The sequence below is a fragment of the Cydia splendana genome, chromosome 27 (genome assembly GCF_910591565.1).
Source record: "Cydia splendana chromosome 27, ilCydSple1.2, whole genome shotgun sequence".
In the NCBI taxonomy this organism is placed as follows: Eukaryota; Metazoa; Arthropoda; class Insecta; order Lepidoptera; family Tortricidae; genus Cydia; species Cydia splendana.
In genome coordinates, this window is record NC_085986.1 from 2,417,385 (window position 1) to 2,443,171 (window position 25,787).

Here is a 25,787-nt window from a genome sequence, read left to right on the forward strand (position 1 = left end):
AATTATGATGTCATTTTGCCGTTAACATTTGATATTATTTAATTTGCCCTAATTTTTAACCTAAGAAAATATTAGGCCATTTAGTAGCTATTCGCTGAAATTAAATTAAATGATAAATATCAATTTGTTACAGATTTACTTGAAAAATAGTCTGTCCTTGTCTGACGCTAACATTTCTTCTTTACTCAAATAATTGGGCTAAATTACCCTATAGAGATCTTTGTCTAACATGACTTTCTGTTCGGTCCTTGCCTCTCGCTCTAGTTTATAGCGGCGTCTCCTTCCTCCACTGGAAGGCGTTGGTTTTGACAGCCGGGTTGGCGGAGCTGGCGCTCGCTGCTAGGGCTACCCCCGTGCGACGAATATTGGCGGCGGCGCTGTCTGTTAAAAAAAAGAACATTTTTTATAGTATAGCTGCTTAATAACCATAGGGTAATTCGCCAATAACTGGCCACTTTTAGTAACTGGCCACTTTTAGTAACTGACCGCCCTAAACTAAAAATGAATTCTAGTTCACTTAGTTAAGTTACTGCAGTCATAGAGAAATACTCCAGTAATAAAAACCGGCCAAGTGTGAGTCGGACTCGCGCACAAAGGATTCCGTACCATTACGCAAAAAACCGGCCAAGTGCGAGTCGGACTCGCGTTCCAAGGGTTCCGTACATAAGTCCGACGCACGCTTGACTGCACATTTCTAATAGGTTTTCCTGTCATCTATAGGTAAAGTACTATTTTGTGTATTTTTTTCAAAATATTAGGCCCAGTAGTTTCAGAGTTAAAGGGGGGGGAATGGTCGGACAGACAGACGCACGAGTGATCCTATAAGGGTTCCGTTTTTTCCTTTTGAGGTACGGAACCTTAAAAACGGCAAAAACATCACGTTTAAATATTTATTAAGTATACTCTGTTTTTAGTATTTGTTGTTATAGCGGCAACAGAAATACTCACCATCACGGTTCATGTGATACAGCCTGGTAACAGACAGACAGACAGACAGACGGACAGCGGAGTCTTAGTAATAGGGTCCCGTTTTACCCTTTGGGTACGGAACCCTAAAAAGGAGAGAGAGGGAGAGGGAGGGAGAGAGAGGGCGAGAGAGAGAGAGAGAGAGAGGAGAGAAGGACTCCAGTAATGAAAATGTCACTTACCGAGGCCGTTTCTGACATTCGCGACAAGTCGCATTGCCGGATTTGTCACGATACCATTCCTCTTTCCTTTACTGTGAACAAATCATTATAGTAAATAAAAGACAAAAGATAATATCACCAGATTGTTGTTTATAATGTTAATAGGCCCACAGATTACCAGTTCGCCGGACGATATCAGCCTGTCAGTTGTTCGGAGCTGTCAAATTTTGCGTTTAACTGACAGGCCGATATCGTCCGGCGAACTGGTAATCAGTGGGCCCCTTTAGAGCGCTGTTGGCCTAGCGGTAAGAGCGTGCGCCTTTCAATCCGGAGGTCGCGGGTTCAAACACCGGCTCGTACCAATGAGTTTTGGAACTTAAGTACGAAATATCATTTGATATTTACCAGTTGCGTTTCGGTGAAGGAAAACATCGTGAGGAAACCGGACTAATGCCAATAAGGCCTAGTTTCCCCTCTGGGTTGGAAGGTCAGATGGCAGTCGCTTTCGTAGAAATTAGTGCCTACGTCAAATCATGGGATTCGTTGTCAAGCGGACCCCAGGCTCCCATGAGCCGTGGCAAAATGCCGGGATAACGCGAGAAGATATATTGTTGTTTATAATGATCACTCTTTTTTTCTGATAATGTGAAGAAATCTAGTTTTGGTTTGACTTTCATAGTTTTTTAGGTCAATCTAGTACAGCCTGGCAAAAAGAGTAGAAATTAAAAAGTGGCAACACTGTAGTGTCGTCCAGTTTTCTTATATAAATTGGTTTGAAAGGGACGACACTACAGTGTTGCCACTTTTTAATTTCTACTCTTTTTGCCAAGCTGTACGGCCGAGTTCACAAACCTCTTTACAAGCCCACATTCCAAAAATGTATTTACACGACCTTATTTCCAGTGTCTTTCGTAACCCAAATACTTTGTCAAAATCTATGACATTCAATCTGAAGCCATTTAAAATTCTACCCAAATAAATTATTATCTTAACCTAACCTGCATCTTGCATCTACATATGATATTGGGCTGAATGAACGCGACACGAGATCGACAGCCCGCCTGCTTCCGGCCGGGCGTCCCTACACTACATCTATAATATAGATTATTATAGATTCTATATGATAGTAGACCGGCCAGCGAAAGAAAAGTCTTCTAGAAATCGATTTTCGCTCATGTCGTCTCGGATATGGGTGAATATGGTGCATTCACTGTAATGCCCTGAACCCAAATATATGAGATGACAAGCGCGAAAGTGGTGGGGGTAGTTGCTGTGACGTCATAAAGTCGGCAGTACAAACTTTTGTAAACCGATTGCCACAAAATATGCATCTATATTTCGTTTTTTAGCATTAGAAAGAAGTAAGCGATCTTGACATGTCTTTCAATTGAAAAACGCTTTTTATAAACCATTACTTATGAAAGCAGAAGAATATAAATGATTGTATTAGATTCATAATTGTTACATATTTGCCGTGACTTATTTTTAAAACGTGTTATTCAATTAAAAGACACATCAAGATTGTTTACCTTTTTTCTAATGCTCAAAAAAACGAACTATAATTATGTCAACAGTTGATTAGGTGAAACATTAGATTAGGCGAAGAAAAGTTATGCGAAAGCGCCAGTATATTACCACACCTAGAGCGAACAATATTATTTCCAGTAAATTGAAATAATATTGTTAGATATCACACACCACAACTGGTTATTAATGTTATTATAAGCCAATAGACGTTTATACTGTAACATACAATCTATAGAATATATTAAGTTAAGGTTATATTTTAGCAACATAAATTACACATATGTCCAGTCGCCGTCAGATATATCGGAGCTGCCGAGGTGGTCAAAAATATCTGATCACGCACTCTAGCGCCTCGGAAATAAAGGCGTGTTCCGATATTTGTGAGCGCCTTGACCGCTCCGATATATCTGATGGCGACTGGACATTAAAAATAATCTTTCTCTCTAATAATATACCAAGTTTAATTGTAATTAGTAATAAAGTAAATATTCTAAGGGCCACTTGCACCAATCACTAACCCAGGGTTAACCGGTTAAACCTGGAGTTGCCATGGTTACCAGTACACTTTGAGAATGGGTTAACGATTTAACCGGGTAACTCCGGGTTAGTGGGATGGTGCAAGTGGCGCTTAGTATTTTTACATAGGTTACGTACGTGTATAATTGTTTTCCATCGTGTTTTCTCGGAAACGTTCGTATTTGTCATGCTACTTCAGTCAACGTCAGTACTTACAGTATAGAGACTAACTGAAATAGCAAGACACTTCATATTTTTCCGTGAAAATACGACAGATAATAATTATGCACTACATTTGTAGGTAGGGTTCGCCAGTAACTGGCCACCGGCCAATAACTGGCCACCCTAAACTAAAAATGAATACTATTTACCTATAAACAGAATTCATATTAGTATAAGGTTTCAATAACTGGCCAGCGTTCAATAACTAGCCACCTTTATATTAAAATGAATTCTGTTTGTAGGTGAATAAAATTCATTTTCTAGTTTAGCCTCCTGAGTTCCCCTTGTCATTATTGCAGTTTTGAATTTGGAACCGTCTTATATTCCATTTTAATTCAAATTTCGATTTGGATTAAATCCTTTATAAGGGCCTCAGGAACTCAGGAGGTTAGGGTGGCCAGTTACTAACAGGTGGCCAGTTACTGGCGAAATACCCTATTTAAACGCAAAATATGGGTCAATATACAATATATATATGGGATATATATACATATGTTAAAATTGCAATCCTATCTTTTTACTTATTTAACTTAATAAATTCTATAGATTTATTTATGACAACGGTGAAGATGATTTAATACAATTATTGTTAGTAAGGGTGATATTCCATCTGTCCAATATATTGGTCCAATTGCGTCTCACTCTCTCATTAAGCAAAATGTGAGACAAAAAAATTGGATAGGAGGAATACCACCCTAAGCGCCACTTGCACCATCCCACTAACCCATGGTTAACCCGTTAAACCGGTTAACCCAGTGTCTAATTGTATTGGTAACCATGGTAACTTCAGGTTTAACCGGTTAACCCTGGGTTAATGGAATGGCGCAAGCCTAAGAGACTTATACATAATTTACTTCTTAATATTATGTGCTCCCTGCCTATGTGAGCCTGAGCCCTTCTCGTTTCTTCTCTATTTTAAACCTTGTGCTCATACGTTTAAGGTGCAAAACCCAATACCTCAGAAATGAAACCTAAAACTTTCATGGAACTTTCTTTTAAGGTGACCTAAACCCAAATGATGAAGAGTGGATGATGTCACAGTGAAAGTATTATGCCAGTATTATGATCACGTAAAAACGCTTGAATTAAATGACAACCGAGTCTGCAGACCATAACATAATAGACAAGTTTATTCGTATTAAAATACATATTTAATGTTCTGAAAACTGCTACGGAATTTTCTACACTGCAAGAGCATTCCATGAAAATAGTTCGTTTTTCATTTAGTTTTTTTAACAAAATTATTTATATGCAATATCTATTGGGAGACACAATCAATCTTATTATTTTAAATTTATAATGTAATTTTTGACGATCATGATGATAATCCAGTAACTTTGTCGAATTTTGTAACCTGGCTCTTTTGCGTCAAATCCGGTAGTTCTGATTTTTTGCAGACTTGTTTATGATGTTGGCCCAATGAATAATCCAAGTTTGTGACTTCGAGCGCCGAACGCAACTTTGACAATCCTGTTTTGTTGGGGAAGGCGGGGGGGGGGGGGGGGGGGGAGGGGCGGTACGATCTTGTGGCTACCGGGCCAAATCAGCTTTGATTGACCTTATAAACAATTGTGCCAACCGGCATCGCCTAAGACAAAAGTGTATACTCACTGCACTTGCGGTGCTACTTAGCCTACGAATACAAGTTCGAAAAACTTATACATTTTGAAAGGCTTTATCTCGGAAAATATTAGATGTACAGAGACAATTCTAGTGTCTTATTGTAGCAAATTAGTCTACTTTAAAAACGCCCTAGGAAGTTACTATCAAAAACTAGTACTTTAGGGTTATAATCGCCCAAATGTAAAAAAAATTGCGGTTTATTCGATTTTTGACAAAGTTGCGTTCGGCGCTCGAGGTCACAAACTTGGATTATTCATTGGGCCAACATCATAAACAATTCTGCAGAAAATCAGAACTACCGGATTTGACGCAAACGCAAAATGTATCATTTTACTGTATTATGAGAAGATAAACATAATTTTGACGGATGTAACAAATTTATAGTGTAATTTTCATCTTGAAATAAAGTATAGTTTTCCTGGTTCTTACTGACTGACAAATTGGTTTGACCAACTATAGTTTTTACGATATCAAAATACTGGCTATATGACTTTAACCGCTCTGTTACAGTATAAACCTCTCTCGCTCACTCACGTTTTCTTAAATATGCGCCCTCTCGCTCGCCCCAGACTGCCTACTAGCCTGTTGTACGCCTGACGACTCTTCGAAGCTCCTCCACTATGCACAAAACTTTGCTTTAACCCTTTGTTACAGGCAAAGAGAATTTAAACTAGAGGAATATTGTCAAAGTCAATTAGGCGCCATTCATTTATTACGTAAGGAGATTTAGGAGTAAAATATTTCTTTGAAAATTAAAACTAAAACAAATCCAATGTGTATTCATTTTTCCTACAGATTCTTACGTAAGTAATAAATAATACACAGGGGGGAGGTGGTCCGCCTACTCTTATTTTTTCTTACATAGGGGTGGGAGGGGGTCATAAACTGGCATAAATCGTCTTACATAATAAATGAATAGCGCGGTACATTTACAGGCACAAAAATAAGGATCAAATTCAATTGTCGTTCTAAAAGTGTTGATAATTTTTTTTTATTGGGGACATCTTACACAGATCAACCTAGCCCCAAACTAAGCAATACATACTTACACACACACATACACATACATACATTACATTACACATACATTACATACATACACATACATTACATACATTACATACATTAGTGTCGAAAGATGGCAGTAAATGTACTGACTACATAATTTACTTTGACAATATTCCTCTATTTCAAATTCTCTTTGGTTACAGGCTATAGCTAAACCCTCCTTTATGACATACTAAAATTATTCTAATCAATAAAAACATATTTTAATTTCCTAAATAAACATTAAAAAAAAAAAACAAAAACCATTATATTTATTTATGTCGAAAGTTGGTTAAGCTAAGTTGTATAATAGAAATCCTTATACCTTAATACGACTAAATTGCAAAAAAAATGTACGTAATTAAGCGCAGTTAAGAAGCTGTGATTAGTCTAAACTTAATTGATTCATTTGTGTTACGAAAATTAACTAGTGGCTCTGTGAGCTGTAGACCTCGCGAGCAGAGCTTTAAATAACATGGTACTAAGAGCTTTAAATATAGTAAATTAAAAAAAAAAAAACAATACGAAATGTATGTGTAAAAAAATACAAAAAGTTATAATAATATCCCAGCATACAATTACTGGGGATCGAACCCAGACCCTCTGTGCAAACAGAAAAAGCGAACGTTTACAAACTGAGCCAAATAGTTCTTAGATGGGTTGACGAAATTTAGCTACTCCTTCTCAAATTAAAATTAGTTAAAATTAAATATCTCCATACCTTCGAAACCAGCGAAATAAATTTTCTGAATTTTTGGCCATTTAATCTATAAACATATCTCAAAAAGAAAACACTCGTATGGTACCGATACCACTATTTGTTTAGGCGCGAGCTATCACAACTCCGCCATTTAAAAAAAAATCAAAAAACCGGACGGACAAAAAATTTTTATTTAGACATAGAATCCAGTCACAAAATTTCACGAGATTCGGTTAAGAATTACGATCTGTAGAGGAGAACATCCGGACATACAAAAGCAAAATGCTCCAGTCGAAACGTAGACCTTCGCTACGCTCCGGTCAACTATGTAAATTGTATTGTATTGTATTTATTGTGTGTACTTAATTCATACACATAATATAAGTCTATAGCATACGCTAACACACTAGTCACTTTCATTCATCTATCTATCTAATATTATATACAATTACCTTTAAACGAGCAATTCTTGTTTATTTATTTATATGTATATTTATTTATTATGACGATAAAATTTGATATATGGGTATTTTCGGGAGCGATAATTCGATCTAGCTAGGTCTTATCTCTGGGAAAACGCGCATTTTTGAGTTATTATGTGTTTTCCGAGCAAAGCTCGGTCTCCCAGATATTATAACCTAATTAGAAATGGCTTAATTGACGTAACACAATGGAATAAATTAACTTTAGACTAATTACATGTCCTTAACTATGTTTTTTTTTTGCAATTCACTCTAACAACAAAAGCATTACACACAGCGGATTACACTGATTAATATACACGAGCGACAGATTTTCAGAAAAATATTCAAAGCACTAAAATCTCCTTTTACAAGTTTGATATTATTTAGCCATCTATCCTTTTAAAATACATGTTACAATCACTAACAGAGTAACAAACAGAGTTAGAACATAAGTGAGTAGGCAACAACAGGCGGACTTATCGCTAAAGAGCGATCTCTTCCTGACAATCTTCAGATAGCGATTCGGTGGCTAGAAATAAAGTAATTGGGCAGTGCAAACCCACATAACTGTAAAGTTTATAAATTAAATAGTATTATATTAACATATTGTAAAAAAAATGTGAAAAAATCTAAATTGATTGAATAAGAATTTATAGTAAGTATTCTTTAAGTATAGATTTAGGCCCCTCCTGACTTGGCAGTATTTATACTCTGTATCTTTAGGTATTTAAATAAAAGTAAACAAAATCTACCCTCAAATGGCTTCTTAAGCCAGTTGAGGGTAGATGAAAACATTACATGATCAAATAATGCAGGTTAAAGTCAGGTCGTTCAGTGACTGATCCAAGCGGTTTTGTATTTGGTTGGTTAACCAATAAATGTTATAACTACCCGAAAATTAACAAATAGTTTGTTTACTTTTATTTAAATACCTAAAGATACAGAGTATAAGGGCCGACAAGACAGGGAGGGCCTTAAGTCGTCTAATACCTAGAGTTAACACATACCTAATGTACGGGTCCGTACAGCAACATTTTACTTCACTTTAAAGCAATTTCTTTTACTTATTATTTTTTACATACTCGTACATATAAGTAAATTTATGTTTCTAATGCTAACTTAACTTGTACTTAATTATTAGTGTACCTATTTAGCTTAAGATTAGTTTAGAGCGCACAGCCAACAAACTGTCTCACAGTTTGGCGAGATATTAGATTAAGAGCCCAGCAACGTGCACACTAGCGCCACAGCTAAATAATCAAAAGTATTTAAATTTAACGAAAGATATTGAAAAAACCGGGCAAGTGCGAGTCGGACTCGCCCACCGAGGGTTCCGTACTTTTTAGTACTATTTGTTGTTATAGCGGCAACAGAAATACATCATCTGTGAAAATTTCAACTGCCTAGCTATCACGGTTCATGAGATACAGCCTGGTGACAGACAGACGGACGGACGGACGGACGGACGGACGGACGGACAGCGGAGTCTTAGTAATAGGGTCCCGTTTTTACCCTTTGGGTACGGAATCCTAAAAAGGGGGCCGCTACGTACTGTATTTTGTTTTTAAGTACCTTTTGAATACATCAGACTAGTTTTTATGTTGCTGGTTTCGTCGATCTAGGAACTCAAAACAAAAACGGCCGTTTTAACTTTGGACGCATAGATTGACGAATCCAGCAACATATAAACTAGTTTGATGTATTCAAAAGGTACTTAAATACAAAACACAGTACGTAGCGGCCCCCTTTTTTTCATTATCTTTCGTTAAATTTAAATAATCACGATTATTTAGCTGTGGCGCTAGTGTGCACGTTGATGGACTCTTAAGGTACTAAATATTGTATTTTTTTTGTAAAATTTTCAATAAAAAACAGAAGTATATGGATATATCAATAATTTCACTCACCTATCTCGCTCTTGCGGCGGTTTCGTGTCTCGCCCCAGTATGATTCGCATATGTGTGTCGCGGTTGAAGTGTGTGTCTGTCACCACCGGCTGAGCTGTCAGGCTTGGAGGTTGAGAGCCTGCGAAAAACAAAATATGTATTATAAATATAAAGCGTAGACACACTGGCACCGTCCCACCTCCAACGGACTAATGTAAAAGCGGGCGGGGCGGCGGAATGCGCCGAAATTTTAAAACATAACAAATATAAGAGCCTCGGTAGAGAGTACCATTTGGAGTTGAAACTCTAGGTCCATGGGGTCCCAGCGCGCATAAGTTGTTTGCAGAAATCGCGAAGCGTCTGGTTGACGTAACTGGTGACCGAAGAGCTGGCGGCTACCTCGCACAACGTATCAGCATTGCGATACAGCGAGGAAATGCCGCCAGCATCCTTGGTACAATGCCTAAAGGGCCTATTTTAGATTTAAGCTAGTTAATAATTTCGTTTAGTAGTATCACTGTATATATATTGTACGTAAAAAAAATATATATATAAGTAGTGACCCTGCCTACGAAGCAGGAGGGCCCGGGTTCGAATCCTGGTAAGGGCATTTATTTGTGTGTTCATCATAAATATTTGTTCCTGAGTTATGGATGTTTTCTATGTATATAAATATTTATATATATGTGTATATTATATATATCGTCGTCTATTACCCACAACACAAGCCTTATTGAGCTTACTGTGATGTATGTAAAAATTGTCCTATTATATTTATTTATTTATAAGTACTTCCAGACCAATAGTTTTTAGGGTTCCGTACCCAAAGGGTAAAAACGGGACCCTATTACTAAGACTCCGCTGTCCGTCCTTCCGTCTGTCTGTCACCAGGCTGTATCTCAAGAACCGTGATAGTTTTGTAATTTCAACTGTCTAGCAGTTGAAATTTTACAAATACTAAAAACAGAATAAAATAAATATTTAAGTGGGGCTCCCATATAGCAAACGTGATACGTGCAAACCCTTCGTGCGCGAGTCCGACTCGCACTTGGCTGGTTTGTATGAAAACCACATTCCAGTTCTATTCGAATACCTTGTAGCGTAGTCAGTACTGCTACTCGATAATAGATGTCACGTGTGTCGCGACTGACGAAAAGTGTAGTTCTCAACAATTTACAACTAATATTACAATATTACCAGTCTACTAAATATACTTCCAGTTAATCCGGTTATAATATTAGCTGATATTTGTTGAGCATTAGACTTTTCGGTCGGTGCTACATCTATTGTCAAGTAGCAGTACTAATACTTCCGTTACTTGACGCTAGATGTCGACTACGATAATAATAGTCTTTTTGGTACTAAAACTGATGTATAGAGTGAGAACTCTCTGTATTTTTTTTCTCTATGACAATAGTGATATAATCAAGCTTTTCAATCTCGTACCTCGCTTAGGCAACTCAGCAAGCTTCGTGGCCTTAACACGGTACTCGACTGAAAAGCTCTCCATTATATCACGATTGTATAAAATACTATTATGAAAATATTTTAATTGGTGTTTACGTTAGCGCGATCTACATGAATCTAGTATTTAACTGGATCAGGCATGAGTGGTGGGGGGAACTGACAGAACGGGATAGTCTTATGTATCTTTCAGTAGGAGTAGCAGCGAAAGCGCTATTATTGTTTGTCCTTGTCACAGTCTCACATTTTTTTTATACCCACCGTAAATTTAGTATGTATTATGGTGGGCAACAAATAAATTCGGCCAATCATAGTGTCGCATTGCGTAAGTGTTATACCACTTCTATAGGATCCTAACTTCTATGGCAATCTAACTCGGAGGTGGCGCCATCTCTTGACAGATTCATGTAGGTACTACAGTTCACTTACCATGTGTGGGGCTACAAATGTCGCTGATAGGGCTCCGTGGAGGAGAGGCGTAGAGCGGACTCATGTTGTCTCCGTCGCACGGGTACCCGTGGCGCTCGTCGCGTCGTCTGTCTCGCTCGCACGCGAGCACTTACCATGTGTGGGTTGTGTGGGGCTACAAATGTCGCTGATACGGCTCCGTGGAGGAGAGGCGTAGAGCGGACTCATGTTGTCTCTGTCGCACGGGTACCCGTGGCGCTCGTCGCGTCGTCTGTCTCGCTCGCACGCGAGTACTTACCATGTGTGGGTTGTGTGGGGCTACAAATGTCGCTGATAGGGCTCCGTGGAGGAGAGGCGTAGAGCGGACTCATGCTGTCTCTGTCGCACGGGTACCCGTGGCGCTCGTCGCGTCGTCTGTCTCGCTCGCACGCGAGCACTTACCATGTGTGGGTTGTGTGGGGCTACAAATGTCGCTGATAGGGCTCCGTGGAGGAGAGGCGTAGAGCGGACTCATGTTGTCTCTGTCGCACGGGTACCCGTGGCGCTCGTCGCGTCGTCTGTCTCGCTCGCACGCGAGTACTTACCATGTGTGGGTTGTGTGGGGCTACAAATGTCGCTGATAGGGCTCCGTGGAGGAGAGGCGTAGAGCGGACTCATGTTGTCTCTGTCGCACGGGTACCCGTGTCGCTCGTCGCGTCGTCTGTCTCGCTCGCACGCGAGTACTTACCATGTGTGGGTTGTGTGGGGCTACAAATGTCGCTGATAGGGCTCCGTGGTGGGGAGGCGTAGAGCGGACTCATGTTGTCTCTGTCGCACGGGTAGCCGTGTCGCTCGTCGCGTCGTCTGTCTCGCTCGCACGCGTAGCCGCGTAGGTCGGCGTCTCGTTCGTTGGCTGCGTAACTCCTATATGAAAAAATATTATATTAATAACATTAAAATTAAGAAGGAGCTGGTGGCCTAGCGGTAAGAGCGTGCGACTTTCAATCCAGAGGTCGCGGGTTCAAACCCCGGCTCGTACTAATGAATTTTTCGGAACTTATGTACGAAATATCATTTGATATTTACCAGTCGCTTTTCGGTGAAGGAAAACATCGTGAGGAAACCGGACTAATCCCAATAAGGCCTAGTTTACCCTCTGGCTTGGGAGATCCTATGGCAGTCGCTTTCGTAAGAACTAGTGCCTACACCAATTCTTGGAATTAGTTGCCAAGCGGACCCCAGGCTCCCATGAGCCGTGGCAAAATGCCGGGACAACGCGAGGAAGAACATTAAAATTAACATACAAAGTTTGTATGGAAGAGATCGCTCTTTAGCGATAAAACCGCCTGTTTTCTAGCATAGTTTATTTTACAGTACATCTGGTGCTACATTACGACACCAGGTGCTATAATAAGCACATTACGTAACTACGTCGAAAATTTAAAGGGTCATATGTACTGTATAACGTTATACGTTGTTGTGTTTGACCAGTCTGGCCTAGTGGGTAGTGACCCTGCCTGTGAAGCCGATGGTCCCGGGTTCGAATCCCAGTAAGGGCATTTATTTGTGTGATGAACAAAGATATTTGTTCCCGAGTCTTGGGTGTTTTCTATGTATTTAAGTATTTATAAATCTGTATAGTCATAGTCATAGTCATTTATTTATAATATTTTAAATATTACATATTACATGTCAGTCATGTCATGTGTGTGTAGTATATAGTGTGTATATATTATATATTTCGTTGTCTGAGTACCCACAACACAAGCCTTAGGGGTCATCCATTAATTACATCACACGTTTAGGGGGAGGGAGGGGTCAAGAAAATGTGACATATTGTGACAAGGGGGACGGGGGAGTCACAAACGTTGTGACGTCACTTTTAACTTCATCAGTAACCGAAAATTTATTTAAATTATTTTATTCGCTATACAGTAAAAAGTTTTTGAAATGATAATCGTTTTTATTAGTTAAATTTTATTTCTATTATCTATATATTATATACTAATATTTCTTTTGTCAAAAATATTTTGATAAAATATTAAATAAATAATTGCCGATTTCGTTGAAGAAATGTGACATCACACCAGGGGGGAGGGGTTTGCCAAATGTGACCAAGTGTGACAAGGAGGGGGGAGGGGTAAAAAAACCTAGAAATTGGTGTGACGTAATTAATGGATGACCCCTTATTGAGCTTACTGTGGGACTTAGACAATTTGTGTAATAATGTCCTATAATATTAATTTATATTTATATATACGATACACGTGCGAATTACCTATTTTTCGCACTTTTATAGTAATATTATTTTCTTGATTTGTGTGTATTGTTTTTTATATTTTACCTAAGTTTAGAATCCTTTTCGACCGCATGATGTTCGGGTATCACGTTTTCCCTCTCTTTCTCACGCCTGCTGCGGCCGCAGCGTGCGACCTGTTGCGCGAAAGAGAGCGATAGATTTGCTCGATTCGGCTGTAAAAAAATAGAAGTGTTAGCGAGATTTCGAGCAATAAAATCAAGGGCCTAGCCAAGAAGACAATCATTGTTTAGAGTTGCTGATTTTCGTAGCATCTGTCATCCGGATATTAGGGTTCCGTACCCAAAGGGTAAAAACGGGACCCTATTACTAAGTCTCCACTGTCCGTCTGTCTGTCTGTCACCAGGCTGTCTCTCATGAACCGTGATAGTTAGCGTGACAGTTAGCGGCAACAACAAATACCTACTAAAAAGTACGAAACCCTCGGTGGGCGAGTCCGACTCGCTCATGTTCGATTTTTTTTTTAATTGCATATCTAAATGGTTCTTATAAAGATCGTAACTCACTGGTTGGCGTTATTTTAATTTTGGGTAAGATCTTAAATGTAATTTAATTAAATGAAATTGGGTGAACGTATAGTTGAGGGCATTATATTTTAGTCATTAAATATTGAGCAGGCTCGATCAAGAGGTTATTGAGCTAGAAAAGCTTAAAATGCTAAAATGCTATTTGTGAGGGGTCTTGCTATTCTGGTCAATTTAATTGCAAGAAAGTATCGCCGAGTTTGGTATCAAATGAAAGTGCTCGGTTTACACATTTTTAATATTGTTCCTTAATTTATATCTTGCTAATTATATATATAATAATTAGCAAGATAAAAACGAAATAAAATATACATAATATTAGTATTTGACATTTCACAAGAAAGATTACGGCTTACCACAGATACAGTTTATTTTAATCTCTATGGTGACTTAAATTTATCAATAAGGGCTCCACAGATCTTGCAATAAATCGCACGATCCTTTGACGACTAAGTTGCACTGCATTCAATTGATCTTTTTGGCGAACCGCGAGTTCTCAGTTCGGGGCGAACTACTAGTATAAGTAATTGATTAACCTTCTCATGATGTGTGAGATCGGGAGGCGGCTCGTGGTCTCTTGTGGAGCCGGCGGACGATTTCGTCGAGTTGCTGTGTGTGCTGCGACGCTTGTATTCCGGAGAATCTTCTGTAAAATTTATGAGATGTATAAAGGAAATATTTACCCTAGAAATTAGAAATTCGTCCACATCTGTGACCAATCGTCGGAAGATTTTATAGTCCTAATGTCAAAATATACGTATACATACCATACATGCATACATATAATCACGCCTATTTCCCGGAGGGGTAGGCAGAGACCACGGATTTCCACTTGCTACGATCCTGACATACCTCTTTCGCTTCCTTCACTTTCATAACATTCCTCATCCACGCTCGCCGGTTTAGGGTGCTCTTGACCTGGCCTTTCTTCAGGATTTCCCCGATCTGATCAGAGAAAGTCCGCCGAGGTCTAATACCCCTTCCAACTCCCACTTCCACTTCTCCCTTATACACTCTCTTTGTTAGCCTTCTTTCACTCATTCTTACCACGTGTCTAAATAAATATGGTGTCAAAATATGTTCAATTGTTAAAAGATACTCGTGTATAGGTACAATCGCCTGCGCTCGCGGTGTTCCAGTTAAGAAAAAATTGCCTTAATCCTTGCAACTAGGGCATGCTCCCGGGAAATCCCGGTTCTCATATTCCCGGGAATTCCCGGGAATTTTATAGTGTCAAAAGAACCGGTACTGGAGACCCGGAACCGGTACTTCCCGGTTCTCATCGTATGACTATTTATTCCCATTTCAATAGTAGTAATGTTTTAGTACTTTAGCTCGGGACATTATATAACATTTAATAATGATGCTATGGAACAGGGAACCCAAATAACCCGACAACCTAAAGTAAAGTAGGCATTCGTGCAGGCAGGCCGTGCCGTCATAGTGCTGAGTGCATCGACTACGCTACGGCCGTGTGGCTCGGCCCAGGCGGAGGCAAAGTGTGCCAGTTAATTTCGTAAAATGGGTTTGAACGCCAATTAAGTGTTGTTTATAATAAAATAAGTCATTTAGTCATTCTTATGCATTATTTATATGAAAATAAGTCATTCATAAAGATTGTACGCTAACACAAACAATTTCTTAAAAGTAATCAAAAGATGCCTTGAGAACCGGGAAGAACCGGGAATCCCGGTTCCGGCCATGCCCAGAACCGGGAAATGAAATTCTTGGTACCGGGATCGGTACTGCATGCCCTACTTGCAACCCTACCTGGCTACCTGCAAGGCGTTAAAACGAGTATCGCCCTAAGGGTGCGAGCGCAGGCGATTGTACTAGTATATTTCTACATACTACAAGAAACACACACAGATGTTAGCGTACATTGAAAATAATATTTAATATGTATGTAAAAGATAAAATCTAAAGATTTCATAATTTTTAAAAGTTTTTAATCAAAATTTATATCGTTTGAGGAGTACAATACGAGTATACTACACTACTTTACTTACACATGGGTAGTTACTTAAATTCTTGGTTTACTTTTTTGTACACAGTGTTCGTTTTTAGGGTTCCGTACCCAAAGGGTAAAACGGGACCCTATTACTAAGACTTCGCTGTCCGTCCGTCCGTCCGTCCGTCCGTCTGTCACCAGGCTGTATCTCACGAACCGTGATAGCTAGACAGTTGAAATTTTCACAGATGATGTATTTCTGTTGCCGCTATAACAACAAATACTAAAAACAAAATAAAATAAAGATTTAAATGGGGCTCCCATACAACAAACGTGATTTTTGACCAAAGTTAAGCAACGTCGGGAGTGGTCAGTACTTGGATGGGTGACAGTTTTTTTTTTGCTTTTTTTTCGTTTTTTTTTGCATTATGGTACGGAACCCTTCGTGCGCGAGTCCGACTCGCACTTGCCCGGTTTTTTTATCATGGTTTATTTAACTCATTTACTTTCAATTGCTCAAAGGTTGACTCGAAGAGATCCCTTATAGGGATAAGTTCGCCTTTGTACATTATATATGTATAAATTGTTTCATTGTAATTTAACCTATCTTATGTACAATAAAGTGTTTACATACATGCATATATGGTTTAATTATTTGCCCGTGTTACAGGAAACACCCGGTATGTACGTATATACTTACTGGTGTTGTGTTCAGGCAGCAGCGCGGGCGCGGCCCGCTCGAGCAGGCGGCTGATGTGCGCGTGCCCCGCGCGCCACGCCACCGTGGCCGGCGTGCGCCCTGCGCAACAACCATTCATTACTACACGCCGGGAAATTAGGGATTGATGTTCGAGCGCAGCGAGGTACAATAGAGATATGAGGCTGGCATCCCTATTCTCGCCGAGCACATGTGTCAAGTGGGAACGCAAGGACTTAGGAGGTTACAAAATGTCGAAAGCAATTAAAAAGTCAATTTCCATCTTAAATATTTGCATGCTCGCTTTAATCATCTTCAGTATTTCCGCACACGTATAAGAAACATTACTATATATAGGCTAGTAATAATAATTTTAATTATTAAAAACATTTAGATTACAATAGATTAAACATACAAATTATAAACTAAAATAAACCTAAGAATGAGTAAAACGAACTTAACAAATAAAATATTGCCCCCCACTCTGGTTGTCTCCCGGATCAAATGTGCCAAAAATACTGGCGGCATTACCCCGCTGAATGGCCAGTGATATTTGTTGGATAAGGAAAGAACCAGAGCGAGGGTCGCAGCCCCTATCCCTTAAGCGTCGCCCTATATCCTTAATAAAGGCTTTGGCCTCGGCACACCAAGGCCCCGCCGTCTCGACGGCAACCGGGACAAAATCGTACACCTGTTCAAGGTTCGCGTACTTGCTGTGCTTCAACCTAGCAGCAGTTTCAGCCGCTGCACCTGCCTTGTTTACCGTGCGCGTGAGATGAGTGGGAGCAAAAGTACTCACACACGTGGCATCCCAAAGCAAGCTGCGGCCCTTCGCCCAAGGAACAAGTGTAAGACCATCCGATCTCTTGCCGTCCAAACGACTTAGGCCCTGGGGCTCCATGATACATGGGACGTTCGCCGACACCAAAGCTCGCCTTATTAATTCATTAATGGCACAGTGCCTAGGTATCCTACCCACACACCGCAAGCAGCTTAGCCCGTGGTGACCATCCGCCTCCACCATTGCCCCGCACTTACACTGATGTGGCTCGCACACCTTGCCCCCAATTCTCAGTGCTACCGCCATCCGTAACGTGTCATTATCAACTAAGGTTCCCAAGTGTGGCGACGGCAAGGCATGCAACCATGCCCCGGACTCAGGTTCCCTAACAGCCTTTAGCCTGGCAACGTCCTTCCCTACAGCACTCTCCAATAGGCCCTTATGCCACTCACGGCACAGAATATCATCCCAAAGTCTTTGTGAAGAGGGGTTTTCTGGTCGTTCAACTCCTGCAAAGCGGCACGACCACTCGGAAAGAGCCTCCGTGAGAAATGTAATACAGATATTGCCACCATTTAAGGAGAGAATTCTAGTGGCAAGACCTGATGCCGCATGAGATGATGCTAGGAAAGCCACCAACCCGACGTCACGCATGCAACGTACCCCCAGACCCCCATACCGAACAGGAAGTGATGCCTGGCGCCACTGTGGTTCATCGAAGCTGACATTCAAAACACCCTCTAAGCCCTGTCGAAGTACACGATCAAACACCTGTACATCCTGATCAAACCTCCAAATCGGTGCAGTTCTCAAGATATATGTCACACGAGGCATTGCAAAGCAGTTTCGAAGAAGGATGAGTGAAACGTGCGCCGACAAGTGTTTGAAATGTACAAAAGCAGACTCCAGTGCCTGAGTCTTAGCCCGGACCGCCGAGCTCACCCCCTCTGGAAAAATGGGTGCTCCTAATAAGGAAAATGAAGTTTTGTTCAGCAGCCGGAGACCTGGAAAAACCGACTGGAAGTTAGGCACGGAATCTAATGCTGAGGTACCACATGGATACAGCTCACATTTTGTGGAATTTACCTCTAGCCCAATTGATTGTAAGTAAGGTAAGAGCCTACTTACATCATCCAGGACTACATTAGGGCTTCCTCCAATAGTGCCATCATCCAGGTACCACACGTTCAATGGTGACTGCAAGGTCGTTATACAATTCTGTATCGCAAGACAAAATACCAGAGGACCCAACGGATCTCCTTGTTGAGCACCTACCTGTGAAGAGATCGTGCTGTCACCAAAGAACAGGTTACTTGGAGAGGAATAACATTGGAAAAGAAAGGGATACAAAGTTGGAACACGTGTCTTTACCTGTTCCAATATTATATCTCTTTCTACCGAATTAAATGCATTCTTGACGTCAAGCTTTAATATAACGGTATCGCTGTTCTCACGGGACTCAGCAAAATGCCTAGTCGCATGGATTGCCGCCTCACAACCTAAAGGAGTGCCAAAACCTATTTGACGCGGCTGAAAATACGCTGCCATCTCATCCTTTACCGAACGGCAACCCAACTTAGCAACGAGTCGACGTAAGGTTGTACCTATTGCAATGGGCCTTACGCCTCCATCTTTTTTCTCTAACGCGCATAAACTCGCACCATATAAATAAGGGCAGACTTGGGGGTTAAGCATGCCACGTAAAAGAAAATTACACAATTTAGTAAGCGACTCGAGAAGTTTGTATCCATTGTCACCCACATTTAGCGAGGTGAGTTCCTTCAAATGTTGTGGGCGAAGGCCATCTATGCCGGCAGCAGAGCCATTGTAAAAAGAACCTATTGCGTTAGTAACGTCGGATACTGATATTGTAAGGAAAGGACTCGTTAGGTCAGGCTCAGGCGGAAAATCAAGTGGTCTAGAAGGTGCAGGGTGCTTAGCCCTCAGAGCCTCCAGAGTGTCGGCACTAGACGGAGCAAGAGAAGAATCGGACAACAGGAGACGAACCGCCCCTCTCAAATCTCCATCATGAACCTTGCCTTCTATTGACCGGTACAAGGATGGCCGGCTGTATCAGGAAAATACAAACTTGAACTGTCAATGTTTTCCTTAACCTTTGAGGTCAAAGATCTGGCCGTCCCGCCCTCAGGCACCCTCAGCGCGGTAAAAGGAAATGACAGAAAAGCGAACCAATCGTTAACCTCATTAGTCCGGAGACACGCATCGACCAATTTTGCCAATTTGCCTGCAGCAAGGTTCCTCGCGCCTTTGGGGATGTGCTTCAACACCCGGACATTCTTTTTCAATGCAGGCAAACTATGAAGACCTGCATCAATCGTGGGTACACCTTGCGCGGGCACTGTACTGGGGTCGGAGCTAGAGGGTTGTACATGTTGAATTGTATAACTAAATCTAGTTAAATAGATAGAAAATGAGCAATTTATCACAATAAATTGGAATCTTTAAAAAACATGGGAATAATAAAAAAATACGAGACCTCAGTTAAAAAAAATAATAATAATAATTTCCAAATATGAAAAAAATAATGGTACCATTCGATTCCTTAGATTTTATTAAAAAAATATTGTACACCAACAATATAAATAAACGCAATATTTCACCAACAAAATAGCAATTTCCTTGTTTTCCATACATCGAAACGGCTTCTAACGTTACATCGTGACGCCACGATGTATTGCCATTTTGTTAGAAGCGTTTCGTGAGTAAAGTGCGGGTTGGCGGTCTGGCGACTTTGACCATCATTTGTGACTTTTGTATTGCTTTAAGACGATGGGTCCCATACAGACATTTGATCCTCAAAACAAACTTGATCGATTGATACCATTCATAAAAAAAATATCAAATACCCTATTGTATCTCTTACCGCAATGGTCAGCTTGCAATGGGTCCGCTCCGTGCTGCAGTAACCACAAAACGCATTCTTCGTGGCCCTCCTGAGCTGCGATACCTGAAACAACCATTTTATTTAAAACACATTTCAAAAAGCTTACAATCTACTTACAAAATTGCAAATATCTTAACCTACTTACAAACTTTGCTTAGTTTGGGGCTAGCTTGATCTGTGTAAGATGTCCCCTAATATTTATTTATTTTATTTGTGAAATTTTGTGAGAAACTCGATAATTATACGGAATTTCTTTCTCTATCTAGTTTATTTAATGTCGGAGTAATGGAGGTTCGCGAGCACTACACCTCACAGAGCCACTATTTTACCTAGCGGAGTAGCGCCTTGCATGCAAACAGCGGCTGTCTCGGCGCCGTGTGCGAGCAGGGCCGCTACATGCAGGGCTGTTAGCGTGCGCGCTATACGTCAACGTTAGGGTACCCTGAATCTACATCTACCGCTTCTCACGGCCACATAATAGTAGTTTATGTGACTGCTACATAATGGAAGGCATTAAAACTCGAGTGTGGGTTTATGAGACGAACGAAGTGGGTTTCATAATAGGATCACACGAGTGTTTTAATGCCTAATTATGTATGTGTTGTGTATGCGGCGCCGAGGCCGCGCCGCCGCGTGAAGGGTGGTACGTCCACATCTGTCGCGTCCGTCTTCGCCCGAGTCCCCTGAAGTGTATTATCTACATCTACCACTTCTCACGGCCACCTAAAGTGTGTTACCTAACGGAGTAGCGCCTTGCGTGCAAACGGCAGCAGTGTCGGCGCCGTGTGCAAGCAGCGCCGCCAGCACGGCGCCGCGGCCGCGCCACGCCGCCGCGTGCAGCGCTGTTCTTCCACATCTATCACGTCCATCTACATCAGCTGCGCCTAAAATGGTAAAAATCATTAGCAACATATACACGACGCAAGTTATCACCATCATCATCATATCAGCCAGAGGACGTCCACTGCTGGACATAGGCCCCCCGGGTGTGTAATGTTTTTAATAACAACTATTTTCGAATTTTCATTTTGCATAATACGAATTGCATAAGTTTGAAATGCAGAAATGATTATTTAGTATAAAAACAAAATGAATAAGAACAAATTGCATAATTTCAGAAAGAATAATAAGTCAGTTGCATAGTAATGTATTTGCATAACAGGCAATCAGTATAATGATCACTTTGTATACTATTTAATGCTCATAACGTTCTTTTTCCATAAAAACCACGCACGCCTTCCAAATGTCCGGGACCCCATGGTCCCGAGAATTTGTAAGAGACAGACAAAATAATAATAATAATTCAGCCTATACACGGCCCACTGCTGGGCACAGGCCTCCTCTCTTGATTGACAGGGTAATAAAAAGAGTACTATTATAAAATAAGTCGGTTCTGGCGCTTCGCCGGCCGATGTCGCGTAAAATTATTCCTAATGATCGTTATAAACAACGTTTTTATGATTATAGAACATTCTGTAATTAAATTATTATAACGAATAATATTATGGATTTTGTTTCTATACATTATGTTTATTATGAGTTTTAAAAGTAGTTAAATGTAATTATGCAAAATGTTTGTATTAAAATTTAACGGCACCCAAAGAGTGCAACAATGACCGGTCTTGCGCCACCCGCATCCAGCGGAGTCCCGCGACCTTTACCAGGTCGTCAGTCCACCTTGTGGGGGGTCTGCGCCTTCCGGTACGTGGTCGCCACTCGAGAACCTTTCCGCCCCAATGGCCATCGGTTCTCCGTGCAAGTTATAAAACAAAGTCCCCCGCCGCGTCTATCTGTTTGTATGTTCGCGATAAACTCAAAAACTATTGAACGGATTTTCATGCGGTTTTCACCTATCAATAGAGTGATTCTTGATGAAGAACGGGTAGCTAGTTTAGACTAAAAATCGAATGATTACCATACGAAACGACAGACACAGCCATTGATAGAATAGTCAACGAAATAACAGAACTTAAGGAAAGATGTAAAATTCAGCGAATAGTGAGTTTTGAACTCTTTATTGAGTACTCACCGACTTTTATGAGTAAGTTCACCATGTCGACGTGCCCTTGCCACGCAGACACGTGGAGCGGAGTTCGACCCTGTAATAAAAGAACCCAAATTAGAATTAGGTATATGCTACCTTTTTATTTATTTAAACTTTATTGCACAAATTTACACAAAAAGAGTATAAATGGCGGACTTAACGCCTTGAGGCACTCTCTACCAGTCAACCATTGGGCTAAACAGAGTTTGGTGCAGGATTGTAAATAGTGGATATGAGAATAGACACAAGTCGAGACTACATACTATGATACTATACTTACTTACACAAATATACATTTTAAATATACCTACGTATATACAAATTCAATATATATAAATAAACATACATATATATAATAATTATGTACCTAGTGTGAGACATCACGCAGACATTTAGTGTGAATTCAACCTATATTTCAGTTACAAATAAATTAAATTTTTAATAGCATTGTTAAATATTTTCGTTCTTTCGTATCGTTAGCGCGATACAGCGCATGGAACAGCGACATCTAAAGCTACAACGTATAACGCGCTTCGGCGGTCGGCGTCTAAGGCCCACGTGCACCATTCCACTAACCCGGGGTTAACCGGTTAAACCTGGAGTTACTATGGTTACCAGTAAAATTTGACACTAGGTTGACGGTTAAACCGCTTAACCCCGGGTTAGTGGAATGGTGCAAGTGGGCCTAATCGTATCATCGAAACGGACTACGATACTTATACAAACTACGAGAAACTTTAATTAGCGCGATGCATTGCATGAAAAAGCGACATCTAGCGGCAAATGTGACTAACCTCAAGATCCGTAGTGTCCGCGCGAGCACCACACTCTGTTAGCAAGAATCTAGCCATAGCCAGACGATTGTCTAATGCTAGAACGTATAACGCGCTTCGACGATCGGCGTCTTTCCCGCGTACATATCGATTCAACCGTAAATGCTTATACAATCTACGGGAAACTGCCGATAACGCGTTGCAGCGCATGAAACAGCGACATCTAGCGGCAAATGTGACTAACCTCAAGATCTGTAGTGTCCGCTCGCGCCCCACACTCTGTTAGCAAGAATCTAGCCATAGCGAGACGATTGTCTAACGCTAGGACGTATAACGCGCTCCGTCGGTCGGCGTCTAAGGCGTCCGCATCGGCGCCGCGTTGGTATAACGCGCGTACTGTGTCGAAGTGGCCTTCTAGGGCCGCCAGTCTGTGGAAGATGAAATATTTTTGATTATTTATTTATATATATAAAAAAAACCGGGCAAGTGCGAGTCGGACTCGCGCACGAAGGGTTCCGTACCATAATGCAAAAAAAAAAAACAAAAAAAAAAAGCAAAAAAAAAAACGGTCACCCATCCAAATACTGACCACTCCCGACGTTGCTTAACTTTGGTCAAAAATTACGTTTGTTGTATGGGAGCCCCATTTAAATCTTTATTTTATTCTGTTTTTAGTATTTATTGTTATAGCGGCAACAGAAATACATCATCTGTGAAAATTTCAACTGTCTAGCTATCACGGTTCGTGAGATACAGCCTGGTGACAGACGGACGGACGGACGGACGGACGGACAGCGAAGTCTTAGTAATAGGGTCCCGTTTTACCCTTTGGGTACGGAACCCTAAAAAATAAGTATTTCGCCAGTAACTGGCCACCGTTAGTAATTGGCCACCAAATGAATTCTATCCACCTATAAACAGAACTCATTTTAGTATAAGGTTTCAATAACTGGCCAGCCTTCAATAACTAGCCGCCTTATACTAAAATGAATTCTGTTTATAGGTGAATAGAATTCATTTTTAGTTTAGGGCGGCCAGTTATTGGCGAATTACCCTAGTAGTAAAATAATATACTTATAAATGTTTTGTATGTTTGTTTGTTTTGTCTTATTTATAATACTGACACTAGATATATGTATGTAAGTTATTGTATTACCTAACCCTATATGGACTTCATGTTTGAAATAAAAATATTTCACTTCATTTCATTTTATATAAACTTTATAGCACAAAATATAAACAAAAATGTAATAATGGCAGACTTAATGGTAAATGGCATTCTCTACCAGTCAATCATAGTCAACCTTATTTTGGTCAGTTCAATTTCGTTGGTATTCTGGACAAGTTTATTCTTGCTTAAAATAAGCAAGCCGGAGGGAATAGTTCTTATCGGGCAAGCTGGAGTAATTTTGCTAGTTTTACTTTTTAACTGACAGAAAACCAGCCGCAAATTAGGAAAGCTGGTGGGAGTCGAGTTAGGCAAACCGATGGAAACCGAGTTTCTATTGGGCAATCTGGCGAAAATCGAGTTCTGATTGGACGACTCGGTGGGTATCGACTACTTGAGCAAACCAGAGTAATTTGGCATACCTGAGCGCGGTCTTGCCATCATGAGCGCGCTGGTCGACCGGCGCGGACCAATCGTCGACCAGCACTTCGACCAGACCAGTGTGTCCCTCCTGAGCTGCCAGCATTAAAGCTCCCTTGCTCTCTCCTGCCCACGTCATATGTTTCACTCACCTGAGCGCGGTCTTGCCATCATGAGCCCGCTGGTCGACCGGCGCGGACCAATCGTCGACCAGCACTTCGACCAGACCAGTGTGTCCCTCCTGAGCGGCCAGCATTAGGGCTCCCTTGCCATCGTTGTCCGCTTCGTCCACTTTCGCACCCGCTTCTAGAAGAGCTTCGCATACTTCTATGTGACCTGCAAAACAAAATTCCATTAAAATACAAACATTACATAACAGAAAACTCCGCCAAAATTAAAACACCCCCATCTATAGTCTGCACCTTTAGGTATTTAAAAAAAGTGTAAACAAAATCTACCCTCAAATGGCTTCTTAAGCCAGTTGAGGGTAGATGAAAACATTACATGATCAAATAATGTAGGTAAAGTCAGGTCGTTCAGTGACAGATCCAGGCGGTTTTGTATTTGGTTGGTTAATCAATAAATGTTATAACTACCCGAAAATGTACAAATTATTTGTTCACATTTGTTCACACAAAAAGCACTGAGGTTGACTGAAGTAGCATGACAAATACGAACGTTTCCGAGAAAATACGATGGAAAACAATTATGGGCTACATGTGTAGTCTCTAAATATTAGCAGAGCGTGGGCCTTAGGGCGCCCATGGTCGGTCATATTTATGTGACTATCACAGACACCTCGCAATAGGGTATTAGACAATTTTTTTATCAATGGTATCAATCGATCAGGTTTGTTTTGACGATCAAATGTCTGTATGGGACCCATCGTCTTAAAGCAATACAAAAGTCACAAATGATGGTCAAAGTCTGGCACCCGCACTTTACTCACGAAACGCTTCTAACAAAATGGAAATACATCGTGACATCAGCATGCACGTTAGAGGCCGTTTCGATTAATGGAAAATTGTAATATTGCGTTTATGTATATTGTTGCTATACCACCTTTTTTTGGATGAAATGTAAGGAATCTAATGGTATCTAAAATTTTGAATCTTTCAGGTACTGTATATTTGTATTATTTCCATATATTATTTTAATATCCACATTATTGTGATAAATTGCTCATTTGCTCTCTATTTTACTAGATTTTGTTATACAATTCAACATGTGTCAACAACCCTATT

The 25,787-nt window shown here is 40.6% G+C and overlaps 1 protein-coding gene across 1 annotated transcript in view; it reads right to left on the reverse strand.

Moving 5' to 3' along the window:
- Nucleotides 1-215: 215 nt before the first annotated feature.
- Nucleotides 216-25,787, reverse strand: part of LOC134803789 (ankyrin repeat domain-containing protein 50) — an 88,908-nt gene continuing 63,336 nt past the window's right edge. The window contains exons 29-41 of the mRNA XM_063776625.1: nt 24,696-24,879; nt 23,200-23,383; nt 22,168-22,237; nt 20,876-21,022; nt 20,118-20,201; nt 16,456-16,554; nt 14,341-14,450; nt 13,308-13,435; nt 11,712-11,887; nt 9,134-9,251; nt 5,550-5,633; nt 1,149-1,219; nt 216-381 (exon numbers count right to left, since the gene is read on the reverse strand). Of these exons, the coding sequence (XP_063632695.1) occupies nt 266-381; nt 1,149-1,219; nt 5,550-5,633; nt 9,134-9,251; nt 11,712-11,887; nt 13,308-13,435; nt 14,341-14,450; nt 16,456-16,554; nt 20,118-20,201; nt 20,876-21,022; nt 22,168-22,237; nt 23,200-23,383; nt 24,696-24,879 (1,571 nt within the window). The 3' untranslated portion in view covers nt 216-265. The remainder of the gene's footprint in view (nt 382-1,148; nt 1,220-5,549; nt 5,634-9,133; nt 9,252-11,711; nt 11,888-13,307; nt 13,436-14,340; nt 14,451-16,455; nt 16,555-20,117; nt 20,202-20,875; nt 21,023-22,167; nt 22,238-23,199; nt 23,384-24,695; nt 24,880-25,787) is intronic.